The sequence below is a fragment of the Mustela nigripes genome, chromosome 8 (genome assembly GCF_022355385.1).
Source record: "Mustela nigripes isolate SB6536 chromosome 8, MUSNIG.SB6536, whole genome shotgun sequence".
Classification (NCBI taxonomy): domain Eukaryota; kingdom Metazoa; phylum Chordata; class Mammalia; order Carnivora; family Mustelidae; genus Mustela; species Mustela nigripes.
The window spans coordinates 5,203,476-5,223,955 of record NC_081564.1 but is presented as its reverse complement, the minus strand read 5'-3'; the positions used below and the strand labels follow the sequence as shown (position 1 = coordinate 5,223,955).

The following is a 20,480-nucleotide window of genomic DNA, read 5'->3' as shown; positions in this document are numbered from 1 at the left end:
CATAAACACTCCTGCCCCTCACCCCTGCGGGGCCCCCTACTCACCCTCTTTGTCGGCAGGTGGTGCAGGGCTCCTGCTTTTCCCTCGAGGGCTGCTGCTGGGCTGCTGGGGGGTGTCGTTCTCCGGCTGCAGGGGCTGAGGTGGCGGCGGAGCGGGGGGAACTGCGTCCTCCCGGGGGGGTTCATGGACTTTGCTGACCTGCTGAGAGAAGCAGGGGGAGGTACATAGCTTCACAGGCTGTCCAGGGGCCACAGAGCTGAGGAACAGCCTTCCGGGCCCCCTAAGCATGACAAGCCGGCCTGAGAGCCAAGGCAGTGAGGTGCCCAAGGGCACATGGCTCGGGGACAGGAGAGCAGGGTTTTCGCACATCCCCAGCTACCCAGTGGGGAGCCCATGCCTGGGCCCCGAGTCTCTGTGGGTCTCAGAGAGATCAGGATTGACAAACGGGACTGCACCCAGCCCTGGGGAGCTAGCAGTGTAGCCCGGGCCGCCCTGTACGCCTCACTCCAAAAGCCCCGGTCAGCTCAGAGCCCCTCAGCCCACAGCCCCCCGCTGCACTTGGGGAAGCCCAGGCACACTTGCTCAGAGAGGGGTGGTTGGCAGCGGCTGGGCCGTGGTGAAGAAAGGGCTCCCCCAAGGGGCCTGGAGATTCTTCTGGGGAGCACCCCCCAAGGGCCTCCTGTTTAGAGCGAGGCCTTCTCCCCAGGGTGCTGGGACCTGCCGTCCCTGGTCTGGGGGAGCTCTGGAAGACCCCCAGGGGGCGTGGGGGAGCCTCGTGGGTACGGCCACTCTAGGCCCAAAGGCCTGCAGGGGCGCCGGGCCAGGAGGGCAGAAGGCAGCCCTGCAGGCGGCGAGCTCCCTCCTTCGCGCACAGCCCCACCCGGCTCCCTGGAGCAGTTCCCGCCTCATCTCCATGGGGATTTCTCCAGGAAACAGGAGGCTGCTGGGAAGGGCTGGGAGGAATGAGGCTGCAGGTGCTGCCCCCCCGCCCCCAGGGGCTGCGCGCCTGCCCTGATCCACTGCCTTCCCGAAGCAGAGTTGAAGGGGGGGGGGGCACGGCGGCCGCGGCCTTCGTTGGCAGGAGTCCCGGGGTGCGAGAGGGGGCGCCTGGGCACTCACAATGGGGGGTATGGCGGCCGCCCGCTGCTTCAGCTGCTTCAGGTCCAGAGGCTTCTGGGGTGAGGCGTTGGCCCTGGTGTCGCCGGTGGGGGTGAGGAGGCTGGGCCGTGGTGACAGCAGCCTGAGGGAGAGGCGAGCGTCAGCCCGGGGGGCTCACAGCTGGCTCTCCTGGCTCCAGCCCTGCACAACAGGGGCTGGAGGCGCCGCTAGGAGTGAGGCACGTGTCCAGGGCCACCCGGCCCAGGAGACCCACCAGGACTCTGCGGGTGGCGAGCGGGGACAGACGACTCCTCCCTCCGTCCTCCAGGCCCGGAGACCCAGGCCGGGATCAAACACTCGCCTGAGACAGCCCGAGGCAAGCCGAGTCCCAGGGAAGCCCAGCGCAGGAGGCACGAGCCATTCGGAAGCTGTAGGAACGCGGAAGAATCCACTGGATGAGGGCTCGGCGAGCGTCAGACTAGCCATCGCGCACAAGTGAGAGGCTCGGGCGCCAGGGCATGGAGCGGAGTGGACCCCGCTCCCTGGAGGACAGGAGCTGGGGAAACTACCCACGCAACTAGAAATCTCCACCAACTGCAACCTCACGTTGACCGAAGAGCTAAGAGCAGGTAGATTGCAGCTGCTCAGCTGGTACACGGTCTACACCAGCCAGAAGTGTAGGCCTGAGCTGAACCCGGCCTGTAAATGCTTCATTCCCCAAAGCGAGCTCATGTCCACCTGCTGCAGACAGACAGAACGGGGCACCTGAGAGCGGATGCCAGGGGCAGGGTCCCTCCAATGTAGGGCTGCAGTGTCTGAGGCACCTGGGCAGAGCCTGCCCTGTGGGGTGGGGCTCCTGAGGGGTTCATAGATGTCACCTCCTTCAGGAAGTCTTCAGGGATTTCTAGGAACTCCCGAAGTACTGGGCACAGCAACCTGCCACAAACCCCGCCTGGCCCCCCAGTTGGCATGAAGTCTTCAAGGTGGGAGCTCAGTCTGCTGCAGCCTCAAACCCTCGTCCACCCACCAGGGCTGCCAGGTTCCTGCCCAGCTGCTGACTCTCTCCTGCCACCTGTACTTGCTGAACACACAGCAGACCCAGCGCTGTGCGCAGGGGAGCACAAGAGCCCGGCATCCGGTCTCAGCCTGCAGGATGCCGCAGCAGATGACCCAACAGGGTGCACGAGGGCATCAGCCACGGGCTGGGATTCACCCAGAGGGCAAAGCTAAGGCCAGGTCCCCAGAGCCGGAGGATCCTGTGGGCACAGTCCCCACTGTGCTCGGCGATCGCACCAGGTGATGCCCCCTGTAGACTGTAACTCACAGCCACTGCCTTCCAGGCAAGAGCCGTGCTAACCAGGACAGGGCCCACGCCTGTCCGCACCCCCGCAGCTGCTGCCAGACCCCCAGCGATGAGGAACCCGTGCCCCCTTCTGCAGATAGAACCGGGCAGACTCCTGACTTGGGGCCTAGGTGCCCTCTGCTCTCGGTGGCGCGGCCACAAAGCCGTGGCCATGACAGGCTGTCCTGCGGTTACCTGCCTCCTCCCCACATCTGCCACACGCTTGGCTGAGCAGACACAGACACGACGACGCCTGCTGGGGCTGCCTGAGGCGCAAAGGAAGGTCGTCCTGACTTCTCCATGCTCAGCTGGCCTCCATGGTCCTCCCCACCTGCTCGCCCTCTCTCCCACCCTCACCTCTGCACCTCCCCAGACCCTGCTCACCCTCTGCTCCCCAGCTCTGGGGCCTTTCCTGTAGCTGCCGACCCTCCCTGCTCTCCTGCACTCGGGCCCCGGGGCCCAGGCACCCTAACAGGCCTAAGCAGAGACGCCACCAGCTGTCCTCCCGCTCGCCACCTGCCTCAACGCATACGCCATGCCCGGCCTCCCCTCCCCTCTGCCTCCCAGCACCCTTTTAAACCGACCCACACTTGTAAACGTTAATTTTAAAACGAGCGTGCTTTGGAAGCAGTCCAGCCGTTCCTCTAGAGGCGGAACGCAGTCATCACCCGACCCGGCCATCCGGCTCCTGGGGGTTCGCCCAAGAGAACGGAGAACACAGGCTCACGAGAACAGCCTGTTCACAGAGATCCCAACAGCACCATCGCCACAGCCAACAGGTGCAAACCACACAAGTACCCCCAAACGGGGTCTGTCCACACAACGGACTGCGATCCAGCCATACAGAGGAAGAAGCAGGACCCCCGCTACAACGTGGACGGATCCCGAGAGCCAGAGGCCCGCAGAGAGAAGCCAAACGCGACGGGCTGAAGGGCACGGGGTTTCTTTCTGGGGTGCCAGAGAAGCACCCCAGAGTTCAATGGCAGTGATGGCGGCACACCTCTGGGGACAGATTAACATCCACTCCCCCGTACGCTGTGTGGCTGGACTATATAGTCGGTGAAAGACAGAAATAAAGAACGTACTATACGCTAGCCAGGAGACCAAGAGTTTGATTAACTGTACTGCTTCCATGAACGGCGAAATGCCGTATTTTATGGGTGTTCAGAAATACAAAACTACGACAAGACACAAGTATTAAAGTTAAAAAGGAACATTTCCTTATAACACATAGAAAGCAAAGTCTTTGCCAGGGAACTAGGGCCTTCCCCTTGGGCCCGGGCCCTGCCTTGGTTTCCCCACAGCTCCTCGCCCAGGGAGGGACCAGTCCCATTAGAGAGCAGGGCAGCAGGGACTGCCCCTCACACGCTCTCAGCAGGCCCCTATTTGGGGCACACCCAGAGACCCTTCCCGAGTGTCCCACGGAGGGAGGCAGGAGCTCGGTTCACAGGACGACTCCTGATGCCCACCTGCCCACTTGCTGTAAGAGACCAGCTTCCAAGAGCAAGGGTCTGGGTTCAAGTCCTTGACCAGCCTCAGCGACTGGACCCTGAAAGGAGCAGGACTCCCAACTTCCCTCGTTCCGGCCCCCACAGCGGGTGAGCGCTGCCTCCAGGAGCCCTCCTCAGGGGCCGCCCTGCCTCTGTGCTCTTTCCTTTGTTTTCTTGGAAGACAGCCGCTTTTATTTTCCTCTCTGGAGTCCCAGGGGGAGGGGGAGGGGCTCTCGGAGCCTGGCACCAGGCATGTGACCCAGGAGGAGAGGGGAAGCTGGCAAGGCGGCTGGGAGCGGCTCAGGGCTCAGGCTCCCAGTTCAGAGCCCACCTTCCGCTATAGGACAGAACCACCGTGCCTCAGTTTCCTCATCTGTAAAGTGGGCATGAGAACAGCCAGCCCTGCCCTCCCAGGACAGCTCTGTGGGTGGAACAAGGGGCAGCACAGGAAGCACGGACAGCAGCACCTGGGACTGAGCGGGTCAGGTGATCTTCCCATCACTGCGGGTTTTCTTCCCACACTGGAGGGCCAGGGCTGGGGGAGAGGGATGGGCAATGGGGGACTGGGGACGCCCTGGGTCTGGACACCCTCTCTGCTAAGCACCTCCCTTGGCTTCCCTATGATCATCAGGCTCCGATCATCCTGGCTGCCACGCATGGGGCTGGAGGGTGAGGGAAGGCTGGTTATGAACCGTGTCTGCATAGACATGGTTCTGCTGCTTCCTGTGAGGCCAGGTCCCGGCCCGCCTGTCACCTCCTCTCCTGCCCTCTCCCTCGTTCTGCTCTGCCACAGGCCTCTTTGCCTTCCACTGAACATTAGCTCATGCAGCCACAGGGCCTTTGCACCGGTTGCTCCTCCCACATCTCCCACTATAGGCTCTGATGACCCTCCCATGCCACCTCCTCAGAGAGGCCTCCCTGACTGCCCCTGCATGGCCCCTGCCTGGCGCCCGTACTCTTCCCATCACCCAGTTATGTTCCCATTGGGATCCCAATGGGATCAGGGCTCATCTGTTCTGCTCCCAGCATCCCTCGCACGTAGAAGAGCCCCTGGCAAACACCGGTGCCCAGTCAATCATTTACGGAATAAAGAAATAAAAGGGAAAGTGCTGCTGGGGTTCTTTCAGAATTTCCGGGGCACAGGGGAAGAAGCCACACTCCAGCCCACTCTCGGAGCAAACCTCCAGTGTTCCTAAAGCAGCTCGGCAGGCAGCTAACCATTCACGGAGCACCTAGCATGTGTGGGCCTGGCCCCAGGCTGCAGTTTATGTTGTGACGTCCATTATGCTCACGGGAAGCCTGAAAGTGGGGACCCCACACCCATCTCAGAGAATACAGAGGCCCATGGAAAGGGGCTTTCTGGGGTCTCGGCCCCGCCAGAAAGTGCCCAGGCACCCTCTCTGGAAACTGGGACAGAGGAGGCCAGGCGAGCTCAAGGCTTAGCCATCAAAGCCACCATCTCTGGTCGTCAGCCAAGAAAACTCCCAAGCAGAGCTGCCTGGCAGAAGGTGATGGAGAGGCAAAGCAGAATACGATTTCTCTCTCCAAAGGTCGTCAGCAGGGGCTGCAACAAGATGCACCCTGGGCCCGTCCAGGGACGCCCAGCTCACCACACCGGGGCTGCCCAGTGGGAAGGAGGGTGGTGGGCGGCCGGCCAGGCCCCGGGGTCGTGCAGGGGCCCACCCGTCCCGCCAGCCCTTCCGGGAGGCCCTGGCTGCCAGGGCCTGCTCTGACGCATCTTGCCTGCGCGGCTGTGGCTGGGGGGGGAGAGGGGGTGGCAGGCGGCCAGCCAGGAAGAGGTCAGCAAGCTGGCCCAAGTCCAGCCTGGCTCCGAGGGCGGGGGACCAGCCTCGGTCACACAGGGCGTGACAGACCAGGTGTCCTGACTCCCAGCCCAGGGCTGCTGCTCCCCAGGGATCGAATGCTGGACGTTCAGGCAGGAAGAGTGGATAGAGCCAGATCCAGCTGGGGGAGGAAAGGACACGTCCCTGGGGTGGGGCTGCTGGGGGAGAGAGGGAGGCTGCAAGTAGCCTTTGCGGCTTCAGGCCTGGCCGGAGGGATCCCGGGGGCTAGCGGAGCTCAGCTCAGCCTTCCCCAGTCCCCAGTCTTGGGCAGAGGCCATGTGAACCCAGGAGGCTGCTTATCAGCATGGTTGCCCCATGAGCTCAGCGCTCTTCCCGCTAGGAGCAGAAACCCGTTTCCATGACTCCGTCCCTGTGGCCAGCAGGAGCAGGGTGGGGAGCCGCCCGCCCTGACCCCATTCCCCAGGCACAAAGAATGAGCAGAGCAGCCGGTCCCTGGCCGGGGGCCCTTCCCGGAGGATCGGGCCCCGTGCGTACTATTCCCAAAGGCAAGGAGCTCAGGACCCCCCGAGCTCTCAGAAGCCTGTGGCCGGGCCTTTGCTGGTCACGGAGCCATCCAGCAGGCTACCTCTGACACGACGGGGTGAGGCTCCTGCCAGCAGGGGCGCCCGGGGAACCCCAGACACACAAAACACGGCTCACTTCCTTTTGTGGAGGAAGACCCAAAGAGCTCTGGATGAATCCAACTTTCACATGAAATGTTCTAGAACTTGCCATTTTAACATGCCCCAAGGTGAATCACGGGGCAGAGGAAAGGCTCTGGAGTGAACTCTGCTATTTGAAAGTCAGATTTTCCTCCCTCTCACTCTGCCCAGAACTTTTCCGAGACAGGAGAGGAGAGACAACAGACCGTACTGTTTTTAGTCAAAATAAAAACGACCCGCCTGCCTCACTAGAAAACATTCCTCCAGCGTCCAGATGTGGGTGGGAGCGGGTCTCTGCACCTCTGCCCTCAGCCAGCCCCAACTCAGGGGTATGAGCTTTGGTTCTGGCCAGGAGTTTTAGGGGCCTCAACCGTCAGTCAAAATCCAATGCTCCAGGGGCTCGGAGAGGAGGTGGGGTTGGGCACCTCACCCCAGGAGCAAAGACAAAGGTAAGAAAGGAGGAACACAGCTCAGAGATGGGGGCACCCAAACAGGACGGCACGGGGGTCCCCCCAGGCCAGCCCCGAGAGCAGCCTCAACGGCTCAGTCAACTTGAGCCAGGACAGTGGCCTCCCAGTTCCAGCACCCAGACCCTTGGCGGAGGGGACACAAGTCCCCAGGGGTCTCAGCAGTGTGTTACACGGGCAGGCCCGCACCACTGTCTGCAGGGACACGGCAGCTATCTCCCGGTGCCTCTCTGACCCCCACTGACGTCCCCGCGTTGGCGGTCAGCTGTTTTCTGAGCCCGAGTCACACCCAGCTGAGCGGGGCACTCCCCTGAGAACGGACTGCAGCCCCGACCTAGCCCGGCCTGCTCACCCTCAGTGGCTACAGGACTCCGCTTGAATCACACAGGCTGTCTCCCGCCCCCCGGCCCTGGCCCCCGCCCCCCCCCCCCCCCCCCCCCCCGGGGGCCGCCGGCCCCCCCTCGACCCCCCCCGGCCCCCCCCCCCCCCCCCCCCTTGCCCCCGCCCCCCCCCCCCCCCCCCTCCGAGCCCTCGAACGTGCTCAAGCCCAAACAGCCCGGGACCCATGAACGTGACCTAATTTGGAAACGGGCTCTTTACAGACATGATCAAGTTAAGATGGGATCATCAGGGTGGAGCCGAATCCAGTGACGGAGTCCTCATGAGAAAAAGAACTCAGGGCTCGGGGTCACACAGGAAAATGTCCCGTAAAGACGGAGGAGTAAGAGCCTTCGGGGACAGGGGGCAGGGACCCGGTCACACCCGCACACCTGCAGCCACCCGGTCTGGAGGGCTTCGTGCCACGGCCCCAGGGAGCCAACCCCACTGCCTGGCATGTACCCCTTGCAGACCGGTCCGCCGGCTGCGCCCTTCCATGTCCAGCCACGCTCCGAGGGCGAGGGCGGGCGCCCAGTCGGCTGCTGTGCGGCTGCCCGGGTGCCGGCTGCCGAGGACGAAGCTGCCACCCGCTCCGCCCACTCACCTGTTCTTGTCACCTCCCTCGGGCTCGTCCACCTCGTCTGCGCTGCAGGTGGCACTGGAGTCGCTGTCCTGGGGGGCTGCCGCACCCTTGACCGTGGGAGCTTTGACCCCGGGGCCGCCGCCCTCCTTCTTCTCCACCTTGAGGGCCCCCTCGGGCGCGGCCTCGGCGCTGGCCTCGGCGCCCGCCTTGCCCTTGTCGGGCCCCTCCTCCGCGGCCTCCTCTTTGCACTCGCTCTTGACGGGCTCCGTGGGGGGCACCTCGCCGGGCTCTTCTGTCTTGCCCACGTCCACAGCCAGCTCTTGGGCCACAGGGGGCTTCTGCTCCTCCTCCGCCACCGCCAGGGTGGCCGCGGCATCGTCCTCCTCCTTCTCCTCCTTGGGGACCACAGGAGGGGGTGCGGTGGGCGACACAGGTGCTGGCGGGGGCGTGGGCGGGCGGGCGGCTTCGGGGGCCGGGGTGGGCTCGGGGGCGGTCAGCGCGTCCTCTGGCGGAGGGGTGGGTGGCTCAGGGGGTGGCACGTCGGGGCCCGGGCCGGGCGGGGGCTTGGGCCCGTTCTGCCCCGTGTCCTTGGCGGCCTCGGTGCGGGGGGAGGGGATGCTCTCGGTGTCAGAGCTGTTGTTGACTGCGGCTGTGAGGGGGAGAGAGGGGCAGGGTGAGTGGTGCCGGGGGGCTCAGGCATAGACCTGGACCTGCCCATCCCAGCTCTGGCGCCCAAAACAGGATGCCCTGAGTGGCCCCACAGCCGGACACCCCAACGGCCCTGAGGCTCCCACACACATGGGCAGCCGGCCCCTCCCCGGTCCTAGGGCCCTGCCCTCCCCCCGCCACCTGCTCCCCATGCTGGCCCTGGTGCCCAGCCACCTCACTGACTTCCAGCCCCTGGGGTCACTGGCACCCCTATGTGGCCAGGGCTGAGGGCTCTCATCTAAGCTCCAGAGCTGGCTGTGCCCAAGCCAGAAGCCCAGCCGAGGAAACACAGGTTCCCTTTGGGCCTTGCTCTCCCCATCTGCAGAGTGGGCAAGCAGATCCTGGCTCACAGGGGTTGTAAGCCAGGGTGTCGGCAAACTCTGAGCAGCCCGAGGGGAAAGCGTCCCGTCCGGCCCACACGGCCCCGCACCTGGCAGGTGCACAGGGGAGTGGTAATTGAGTGACTGAACATGCGTCCGGATGAAGGGTGAGGGCAGCTAGCCTCCCACCTGGCTCTTCAGCCTTAAAAACACTCCTGTCACTACTCTGGGTCTCAATTTCCCCCATTTTGTGTAAAATGGGGACAAAGTGAAAAGCCCTGCACTTGCTGTTGGGAAATCAAACAAGGTGCAAGTCACAGACAAGAACACTGGTGAAAATCAACGGAACGGTGAAGCCGAGTGTACAGATCTGCAAGCATGAGACAGGGAACAGCATGGGGAACAGACACCGCACAGGGAAGGCGGACAGAGGCACCAGCAGCACAAATGTTGGCACTCACAGAAGCATGCTCACGGAAGTGGGCCCCTCGCTGAGGACAGGTGCCCTCAGGATGCCCCTGACCCCAGCACAGCCCTACCCCAACCTCCCCGCCAACCGCCGCCAGGCCAGCCGGCCACACTCGTACCTGGGCCACTGCATTCCCCTCTGGGCACCTCGGTCCCAGAGGTGTGTAAGGCTGGAAGGAAGCGAGAGAAGGATTAGAAGCAAGGCAGCAGGAGCAGCAGGTGGCAGAGAGGAGGTGGCCGGGGGGCGAGCAACGGGGGACCTGCGGCCCTCATCTCGGAGCGACGTGCCCGTTCCCTTCAGAACCACGGGTGACCTGCAGCGGCCTCGGCCAGCAACAGGGCGGTGCAGGGTGACGAGCCAGTCCCGCCCACTCCTGGGTGTCCTTGGACAAGTCACTGGCCTTCTTTGGACCTGAGTTCCCAGGACAGAGGTGGGGATGTAGACCTCAGAGGTGGGCAGGGCGGAAGGAGCAGCCTTTGTGGCCCTGGATCCCATCCCACCGCTCAGCCCCAGAGCCAGGTGGGCAGGGAGCCGCCATGGCTCTGGACCAAGCCCCCTTCGGCCCCAGCTGCCCAGGGTTCATCTCTGCCTGGATGCAGCAAGGCACTTGCTGCCCGCCCCCTGGAGGGGTCTGCCATACTGCTGGCGCTGGTCGGGCTTTCTAGAAGGTTCCATGAGCGCAACCTCAGGCCCTAACCCGGAACCTCTCTGACCTCCCCCTTCCTGGTCACAAGGCACAGAATTACACAGCAAAAGCTGGCTGGACCGGCCAACTCCAACTCCACCAGTTATGGGACACCCCGTGAGAGCAGTTCTCCTCTCCCTGGGCCTCGGTTTTCCAAAACTCATCCATGTGATGGGAGTATCACCCTGTGCCTTTGTGCCGGATTTTCTAGCCCACTGCACAGGACCCATTCAGAGCCATCAGGTGGTCACAGAACCTCAGCTCTGCCAGACCAGCCCTCCCTCTCCCTCTCCCCCGCCCGGCACAGAACGTCCCTCCACCACCCCCACTGTGGGATGTGAGCCCTACAAGTGACGGGGAGTTCACTACCACACAGTTCTCCTACTGGGCAGTGTCTGTTCTGGTCTTAATGCTGAGCCGAAGTCTGGCTTCCCTCTTCTCCTACCAAGGCTGCATCCTATCCACAGAAAGAGCTGGGAGAGTGTTACTGGGTTTCTGCTTCCTTCTCTTTTTCTGGCTATAAATTCAGGACCCAGAAAACAAGGGCAGAGGGATTTGTGGTGCTCACTCAGACGCTGGCCAGGCCTCTCCCCAACTTGGACTGGAGAGACCCAGAGCAGCAAGGGGGCCAGACTCTATCCCCAGCTTGAGGCAACAGCAACCGCACGGCCCAATTCTCTGTTCTCAACCGGGAAGTGAGGTTCAGGCCTGAGAAGGCACTGGGGGCTGGCAGGGCTCGAATTTATTGGCAGGCCTGGTTTGAGGAGCCAGGAGGGGACTCTGTCCTTTCTTAACCATGTTGGCAGAAGCTTGGGAGTTTGAATGCAGAGGCAGGCAGACGGGGGACGAGGAAGGCACCCTAGGCAGGGGCAGGAGGAAAGAGGGTTCCGTTCGCCAGGAACACGAGGGCCCAAATGGGGCAGCCCTGGGGAGGAAGGAACAGGGGAGGCACAAGTGTTCAGCTAAGTTAGGGGTTGGGGTCTTTGGGGACATCGTGCCATGGGGGACAGGTACAGACCCATGTAATTTATCACCCAAATTGAAGCATTTGGGCGTAATACCATCATCGCCACCATCACCATTGTCATGACCATCACCATCACCACCAACACCACCATCGCCACCACCACCATCACCATCATCCCCGCCAACCCCGCCACCATCACCACCATCGCCACCATCGCCACCAACACCATCTCCATCACCAGCACCACGCTCCCCGTCCAAGGCAGTTCAGGCCTCTTTCCAGCAGGGCCCGACACTCTCGGGGCGGGTCAGTTCCTGTCCCTCACCTTCCGCCTCCTCCGCCGTCTCCTCCTCGTTCCCGCTCGCGCCCGATGCCTCCATCTCCTCATCCTCCACCACCGGCGGGAAGGCAGCCTCCTCACTGGCGGCGGCTGGGGTTTTCTTCTTCTTCCTACGTGCATTCCTCTCCTTCTCCTAGGGCACAGGGACAGCAGCAGTCACAGCCCGGGCCTGGGCTGTCAGCCCGGGGACTCCCTGTGCCCGGGGCCTCGTCACAGGTGCGGTGGATGGTGATCCCAGCCGAGTGGCCACGAGGCGACCTTCCCCCCTCGCGCCCCACCGGCCAAGCGTGCCAGGGGCTATTTTTACTGAGGCCTTTATCCCGCCTTCAAGTCCCAGATGCGTGTAGGGCGCAGCCTGGCCGGTCAGTTGCCCTGACATCCTTCTGGGACAGGCGAGGAAGGGCTGTTTCTGCCTACAGGCCCCCTGTGACTGGTCCAGCCCCTCGGACGACCCCAGGCAGAGCAGCGACCAGATGTCCCGGAGGACACTGGGCCAGGCGCAGTCACTACGTGGGGAGCCAGTGACGGAGGGAAACTTCCTTGCCTGTCACCTCTGCCTCTCACTGAGCCCTGGCAGACAGGACTGGTTGGGGAACCTCATCATTTCACTCCCTCAGTCCTTCCAGGACACCTCCTGCACGCCAGGACAGTCTCGGGGCTGAAGACACACAATGAATGAGGCAGACAAGGTCCCTGCCCACAGAGGTCTTCTAGTCGGGACCAACAAACAACATTTCACTTAATTAGAGACTCAGAGGTGGGGACATGAGCCAGATCAAAACAGACAGGGTGGGGGTTAGATAGACACGGAAGGCTTCTCGGAGGAGGTGACCTCTGAGCCGAGTAGGAGCACAGAGAGAGAGAGCCGGCCAGGCGAAGCCCTGGAGGTCGGTGGTCCAGGTAGAGGGAAGTGCGAGTACAGACCCCCGAGGTGGGGCCCAGCTCAGTGTGCACAGGAGCAGAAAGAAGGCTCCCACAGCGGAGACTTGCACGGCAAGTGCCCTTCCACAGGGCACCCTGGTCCCCAGAAGCCCGGCTCCTTCACTCACGGGGCCAGATGCCCATCCCCCAGCTTGGGTGCAAGCTTCTCCCTCCTGGTTGGCAACTGCTGTCTTTGCCCCTCCCTGGGCGGGGTGCCGAGGTTTGGAGCACATCTGCCGGCTACTAACTGGCTGACCGAGGGGGCGGCCTCTGAGGCTCAAACACACAGTTGGCAGAGTTGGGGGTACGTGTGATGGCGGAGTGCTAGGGTCTCAAGGCAACCAGGGACTCCCGGAGGCAGTGGACTGGTTCCCAAGAGGGGATGACACGCCCCGATGCAGCTGCTGTGACAGGAGGGTCCCAGCCCGAGCCTTCAGGATCTCCAAGGAAGGAAGTAGAACCTGTGGCGACCTCAGACACGCCAAGAGCCTCAGTGAAGCCCCTTGCACGGGCCCAGGGATGGTCCCCCCAGAATCCATGACTGCCCAAAACTCTGAATGTGACCTTATTTGGAAATGAGCTCTTTGCAAATGTAATTAGTTCAGATGAGGTCATAGGAGATTAGGGCGGACCCTGAGTCCAGTACGACTGGTGTCCTTATAAGAAGAGGGGGAATCCGGACGCAGAGGCACACAGAAGCACATAGGGAGTAATGTGTCCAGCAGCCAAGGAACATCCAGCATGACTGGCCGCCCTCAGCAGCTAGAGGAGCAAGGCAGGCTTCTCCCCGGAGCCTCCGGAGGGAGCAGGGCCCTATAGACACCTCCATTTCAGATTTTTGCTTCCAGATTGTGAGAGAATGCTTTTCTATTGTTTTCAGTCACCTAGTTTGTGGTCCTTTGGTACAGGAAACAGGAAACCAACGCACCTCCCCTCCACCAATCCCCTGGCCCCCTGGAGAAAGCCCCCCACCCCAAACTCTAGGGGCAAATGGCCGGCATGCTCCAGGCGCCGGCAGGGTCGGCCCGCCCCAGGCCCTCACTATGGCTGGGCTGGGAACAGGCCTCAGGGGGTCCCCAAGCCCCAGCCCCAGCCTGGGAGTGGGATCACTTCCTGTCCTGCCTTCTTCCCGAGCAAACGGGGGTCCTCTGAGCGTAGCCACTCAGAACGCGTGGAGGAAAAGGAAAATGTTTGCCCGTTAGTCACGGTTTCCGTCACCAACAGGCCAGGGCCATAGCCCCGCCCTGCCGAATGTCCCCTGGCCACTGTGGGAACGCCCAGCTCTGCCACGCCCCCCACCCCCCCACCGCCCGCCTCCAGGGGCTGGCCCGGCCCTGCCCCCAACCCCAAGCTTCTCCCAGAGGCTCAGCTGGAGCCCACGAGGCGCGAGAAAGTTGTGTGGCGTGTGGGTTCTGTGGGTGCGGCTGAGGGATCCCCCTTCTTCCCCAATCTATTTTTAGCAGACAGGGACTCACTCCTGTGCTTGGGCTGGGTGAGGCAGGCGAGATCTGCCGCTGGGGCGGGGGCGGGGCAGCGGTTGGGTGGGACTCCACAGTGCTGGGAGCCTGGCAGGGAACCGGGGCTCCTGGGGGTCTGGCCGGGATGTGCATCTTCTGGGGACTCAAGGCCAAGCCGGGCAAGTATGATGTCAACATTCGAATCCCAACATGGGGTCTGAGAGGCTGGGACTTTCTGAGTGTCTGAGGAATTACACCGAATCCTTCCACATGTGGCCCTGTACCCCCAGAATCGGGAGGGGTGTGCGGAACAGGAGATGCTGGCAAGACAGGTATGATTGCAGCTGCTGTTTATTGAGTACTTACTATGTGCCCGGGTGTTTTCCTGGATTGAGGCAACGGAGACACACCGCTGCTCTATAAGCCAGAATACGCTGCCCGTGCTTCAAACCTTCCAGGGGCTCCCTGAAACCCTTGATAGAAAACCCCAATAGTCCCCCTCCATATAGCCCTGCATGGTCTGGACCTCACCCACCTCTCCAAAATGTTTGTCCACCTCTGCCCTCTTCGGTCATCCTGCTACAAACACACTGGCCTCCTTGTGCAAACATGCTTACAGGGCCCTTGGCCACAGGGCCTTTGCACTGGTCATTCTTCTGCCTTGACCTCCTTCTTGTAGACACGTGACTCACTTCCTCACCTCAATCTGGACTTCGTTCAGACCCCACCTCCTCAGAAAGATCTTCCCTATTACTCTGTCGAAATCAGCTAATCCTTCGCCCTCCTATCAATCACTCTCTACTATATACCTCACGTTATCACCTTCAGACCAGAATGTTCATCTGTCCCTTGAACAGGAATTAGCCCCTGAAGGGCCAGCACCCTTGTTCTCTGCTTTGTCCCCAGCCTACCTGAAACAGGGCCTGTCACCTACAGTGCAGGTGCTCTGTAACAGTTTCTTTAAAGATTTTAGTTATTTATTTATTTGACAGACAGAAATCACAGGTAGGCAGAGAGGCAGGCAGAGAGAGAGGAAAGCAGGCTCCGTGCTGAGCAGAGAGCCCGATGTGGGCCTCGATCCCAGGACCCTGGGATCATGACCCGAGCTGAAGGCAGAGGCCTTAACCCACTGAGCCACCCAAGTGCCCCGTAACAGTTTCTTTAGATGAATGAACTTGATAGACAAATACACTGGCTCAGAGAGGCAAAGACGCTTTCCTGAGATCACACAGCTCATGAGTCGAGTAGCTCACATTTGAATGCAGGTCAGGTTTAAGCACTTTGTTGTCCAGACCGTGTCCCCCTCCAGGCCTATGCGGCCTTGGACAGAGGAGACAACAGAAGGAAACAAGGCAAAGCCTGGGCTGAGACAGACAGAGACAGAGAAACACGGAAGCTGAGCCCCAGGGCCTGGATTCACAGATGGGAGAAAAGGGTAACCTTCGGCCATAAGGAGGGGGAGGAAAACCTCGGAGAAGTCACTAATGCCAAATGTTACATAAGTCTGGGACATGCGCGTCTGCCCACCCAATCCTGCTTCCTGCTGACATCGCCCCATGGCCTCGCTTGGGCCAGGCCTGGTGTAAAGCAAGAGGGGACACCCACTGACCCTCTGCTTCCTCGGCTCCTTCCTGCACTGGACAAGGGTGACATGTCTTTCTGAGCTCCAGACGGGGCCTGGCCAATGGCCTGAGGAGGCTGACCCCGCTTCAGGATTTATAAGGACCTAGAGCTTCCTCCTGGAGACCAGAGAGGGCCGGGGAGGGGTGGGAGGCAGAGGTCATGGAGTTCAGTAGCATCTTGTGAGGCCTACTTGCATACTCCAGTGACGGGGAACTCACCCCCGCAGCGTGGGTGGCCAGTCGGGATGGATGGACTCAGGCTGAGCCCAACTTTCTGTGACGGGTCCCTGTTATGTGTTCACTGTGCTTCCTCCATCGCTCCTTCAAGGTCAGCTGGGAACAAGAACCAGCCCCACGCTCCCAAACTGCCTTTTCTCACCAAAACACGTCGTCAGCAAGGTTCACCCTCTGTAGGCCCCAGAACACGGCCTGCTGGCCCCGTCTCCTGGTCCAACACACTTGGTCCATGGCTCCCCCAGCAAGACCATGCTCTGCTGAGTCCTGTGTGAGCTACGTCTAGGGGAGGGCAGGCCCACGAAGGGATGCTCCACAGACCCGAGTTCAAATCCCCTCCGTGGTCTCCTGGCCTCATCACCCACCAGTGCTCAGGGTCAGGCGACAAGAAGGCCGATCTCCTCCATCAGCTACCGCTACACCTCTCTTAGACCAGCACAACCCACCCGGAGCCCAGCGCTGGCAGACGGCTTCCCGCCGTCCACTCCAGGAATGCCCAGCTTCTCCACCCAGCAGGAACAGCCCACGCACACTGCCCGCCAGGCGCACGGCAGGCACTCAGGAGAGGCTTACTGAGTGCACAGCAAGGACAAGGCCTGGCCCCGGGTGCGGCCCCCACCTTACAAAGGACTCCTCTGCTCCCCACAAGCCTGACCGTGGGTCCTAGCCTTACCTTCACTTTACAGAGGACACTGAGCCCGAGTGGGGAGGCTGTGTTCCCGTGGGTGCCATCGGCCCCCTCTAGCTCAGAGCCCTGCTCTCTGCCATCCTGCTAGGCTGCCTTTCAGATGAAAGACACTAACTGACCCAATCAATCCATCCGTCGACCAGTCAATCACTCAGCCAGTCGAGGAGTGGCGGCACTCCGTATACAGCACATATCTGGGGCACGCGAGATCCCAGCCACTGGGAATCTGGCGGCCACGAGAGCCACCGAAGTCATAGCTCTCAGCTACAGGGTGTTCACAACGCGCCAGGCCCTGTTCCAGGCCCTTCCATCCACCCACTCAGGTGAGTGTCCTGACAGCCCTCCAAGGGGGCCCCTAGTACTGCCCCCACTGCAGAGCTGGGAAAACGGCACACAGAGAGGGCAAGCCACTCGCCCGTGGTCACACAGCTAGTAAGCAGCAAGACCTGGATTAGACTCCGGGTCTCTTGGGCCAGAGTCCCCGCAACGGCTGCTCCTGCACACAGCCTCTGAGAGAACGCCTCCCACGCCCCCGAGAAAAAAAGGGGGGGAGTGGCTTTGAGACAAAATTCCACCACTGCTGCTCCCAGCACCACCAGTGGGAGCAGACAGGGCGGCCACCGCTCGCACAGCACTCCCCCGGGGCAAGCACGCGGCTCCCCAAAAGTGGTAACTCATTCAGCCCTCACCAGGGGTCTCGGGGTAAGGGCCACTATTCCCCCACTTCGCAGATGGGGAACTGAGGCTTGGGGGGGGCGGATAAAGCTGCCACCCACGGAGCACACAGGTGCCCCATGATCAAGCTGGGACTGGACTCCCCTCTCACCCCTGAGCCTGCGCTGCACCATGCACTGGGGGTCTCTGGCCCTCCTACCCGCGCTCTCAAGTCCCGGGGTCCCAGGGGGCACAGCAGGACGGTGCCATGAGGGAGTCCGGGAGGGCAGGCCAACCACCTGGGCTGTGGCCAGGTTTGCGTCCATGCTGGCTGGGAGGGGCTGGGGGAGGAGGAGGGAAAGGGGGGAGGAAGAGGAGGAGAGGGAGCAGGAAGACCTCCTCCCGGGCCCGGGCCTGGGCCCGCTGGGACCACCCTCCCCCCAAGTTAATTCCTAGCTGGTGTCCACAGACGCTGCCTCCCTCCCCGCCCAGGGCCCCTCCCGGCTGCTGCTCTGCGGGATTTCAACAGGCCTTGAAGACGGGTGCTCTGTACTCCAGGCCTCCCTGTGTCTTCCTCCCGGTGGAAACCAGAATCCTAGAAAATCTAGGGAAAAAGGAGAGCACCAGGGAGCACTGCCAGAAGCTCAAGGAGCACCAGGGACCATCTGAAGAGCACGCAGGGAAGGCAAAGGTGGTCTGGCCTCACCAGACGCGACTGGGAACAGGAGACAGATAGGAGCTCAACCCAAAACTGAGGGGCGGCCTCAGCGCTGCCCACCGGAGCTGGACACGATGTCTCCTGGCCTCGAACAGCCGGCAGCTGCTTAGACACTTGATTCAGTAAGATCCTGCCCTGGGCGGCCGGGGACAGTGCACTTAAAATCTGTGTGGCGCTTGAGCACAGTTCAAGCGAGGCGAGTCTGCCCCCGCCTGCCGGCCACGCTGCGTGCCTCAGCGGTGTGCGCACCCCCCTGGGCTTCGTGGGGACAGCAATTCAGCGCTGCCTCCCAGGACAGGCTGCACGTGCTCTATACCCCGCAGCAGGCAGCCTGATCTGCGGGAGGGGGCAGCGATGCAGCCTGGTGACCAAAGCATGGGTCCCTGGGTCATACAGGTGTGGGTTGAAACCCCAAGTCCGCCGCTGATGAGCCTGACTGAGCCTCGGTTTCCCCAGATCTGTAACGGTGACAGTGCATGGTAGGGGCATGGAGTCAGGGACGGAGGAACAGAACGGGACCGGGAAAGAAAGGAGGGGCAGAGGAGGAAGGGAAGAGGCTGTCCCCAAAGGCCCTCCCTTCACAGTATCAGCCACGAAGGAAGCGGTTCTCTCCGCAGAGACCATTTACAATCTCAGCGAGGGCTCCTGGCTCCTCTGGAGGCCAGAGGGCAGCAGGAGGCGCCAGGAGGCCAGGGCCAGGCCTGCTGCTCCCTGACCAGTCCTTCCTTCCCTGAGGCAGCCCTAAGACCATGAGGTCAAATGGTGGTGGTGGGGGGCGGTTTGGAGGGAAGACACTCACTTGGGGTTCATCTGCCCCTGGACCTTTGTTCCACTTGGGGTTCATCTGCCCCTGGACCTTTGTTCCAGTGCACTGACAGCCACAGGCCTCGCTGAGGCGGGGCCCGACCCACCATGATCCTTCCCGCGCACACCCAGGAGAGCAAGGGAGCCGAGGTGGGGCACTGGGAGGGTGATCCTGGTACACGGGGCCGTCCCAGTGCCCCCGAGGGGATTATGGCACAGACGGACTGCAGCCAGGCCACGGGGACTGCGAAGCACCTGCTCCTGGCCCAAAGTGCCCAGGGCACAGCCCCCACACGAGGCCGGGGCCGGCGGAACGGCATGTGTGTGAGTGTGTGTGTGTGTGTGTGTGTGTGTGTGTGTGTCCGGGGCTGGGGGCGGGACGCTCACCATCTTCAGCTTGTGCTGCTGCAGGATCTCATCCAGGTTCTGCCTCTTCTTGTAGTTGAAGTAGAAGTTCTTACACTGAGACACGGTCTTGGAGCCCACCATCCGAGCGATGGCCGACCAGTTCCGGCCGTGTTCCAGAAGACCTGTGGAGGGAGAGGAGCCGGTGACAGGAGGCAAGGGCCTGTGCCCACGGCCTGGAGCCCCAGGTTGAAAATGCTCTGAATCCAGGCACAAGGCTCCCGGCTCCAGAAGCAGACGGGGGTGGGGTGGGGTGCCGGGGGCTGGGGGACACAGGGGCCTAGCTACCACCCCTCCCCAACCAGGCTACAGGGGCAAAAGGCCCTGGCTCCTGGAACCGACAGGGGCAGGGGGTGCTCGCCCCAGGTGCACCCCCACCAAGGCCACGGTCGAGGATTCCAGGGGTGAGGGGCTGAGGTCTGGGGCTTGGACCCCGCCCAGGCCCCCACCTCTCTCGCCTCCCCTGGCTGTCATGACCTAGCACTGACACTCCCTCACAGCTGCAGAGGCGGCCTCGGGCCTCGGGAGACAGGGCTGTTTTCCGGCCGCACCGGGCCAGAGCCAGAGAAAAGGAAGGAACGTATGAGCGTGGAGGGAGGGTGGGGTCGGGGTGGGCGTGAGCTGGAGCCCGGAGCCTCTTCATGCAGGTTAACTGGGTACCTCTGGGGCCTGAGGCCGTCACGGGCTTGGGGCCCATAGGGCTGATTCAAGGGACGGGAGTAGATTTGCCCCCCCAAACACAGCCCCCTCCCCCATCGCTAAGAGCGTCTCATAGCCTCGCCGACCCCTGCTATGGGGAGAAATCCCCAGGAACTGGCAGACTCCACGTCAAACCCACCTAGGTTGGAGAAAGTTCTCTCCAGACCCACAAACTCAGGCCAGAGCTACACCCCCACCCCCACTCCACACCCCATTCTAGCTCCAATGCCGTGAACCCCAGGCTCCACGAAAACGCAGTCCCCCGCACGCAGAAGCTGCACCTGGGAAGCCCGGCCCCAGGTCTCAGTCCATCTGCCCACGGAGCTCCTGGCACACACGGGCACGCCACACACGTCTCTCTGTACCCCATGTGGCCAGGTCAGCCGGAGCGGGCAGGGCCGGCCACTTCCCAGGGGCTGCTGGAGGGACAGGAGGCAGGCTCCCGACCCCTGAGGGCTGTGGGGCAGGACGGGGCCCCCACAAGGGCAGCAGGCACAAAACCTGAGTCACGCTGCTGGGAACACAGCAGCCTCTGAGCCCCAGAGCTAGACTATCACGGCAAACGAAAGATTTCCCATAACGAAGTTTGAGGCCATTTTCCTTGAATCAAATCAAGCTGCAAGCAGGAGGGCTCGGATTGCGATTTTGCAGGGGTGCGGGAGCCCGAGGGCCGGACAGTCTGCGTGCTGGCATCCTCCGTCATTCATCTGCTCGTCCACCCACCCTCACACGTGCCACCGGCGCGCTGCATACGAGGCTCTCGTGAAAACAGAACTACAACAGGCGCAACACGGGCAAGCCGCCACAGCCGGCGGCCGAGGGACCCGGAGTTTGCAGAACCCCTGAGACGAGGTTCAGGACTGCTCTCCCATCACCAGCGCAGGGATGGCGGGGGGGGGGGGGGGGGGGGGGGGGGGGGGGGGGG

At 62.4% G+C, this 20,480-nt stretch overlaps 1 protein-coding gene across 21 annotated transcripts in view; it reads right to left on the bottom strand.

Annotated features, from left to right (window-relative positions):
• Positions 1–20,480, bottom strand: part of NCOR2 (nuclear receptor corepressor 2) — a 177,496-nt gene that overhangs the window by 32,404 nt on the left and 124,612 nt on the right. For 14 of the 21 annotated variants that reach the window (XM_059408208.1, XM_059408212.1, XM_059408204.1 and 11 more), the window contains 6 exons: positions 18,839–18,981; positions 11,339–11,486; positions 9,480–9,530; positions 7,886–8,513; positions 1,120–1,240; positions 45–201 (listed from right to left, as the gene is read on the bottom strand). In XM_059408208.1, coding sequence (XP_059264191.1) covers positions 45–201; positions 1,120–1,240; positions 7,886–8,513; positions 9,480–9,530; positions 11,339–11,486; positions 18,839–18,981 — 1,248 coding nt within the window. The remainder of the gene's footprint in view (positions 1–44; positions 202–1,119; positions 1,241–7,885; positions 8,514–9,479; positions 9,531–11,338; positions 11,487–18,838; positions 18,982–20,480) is intronic. The other 7 variants (XM_059408215.1, XM_059408217.1, XM_059408220.1 and 4 more) reach the window with 2 other exon arrangements.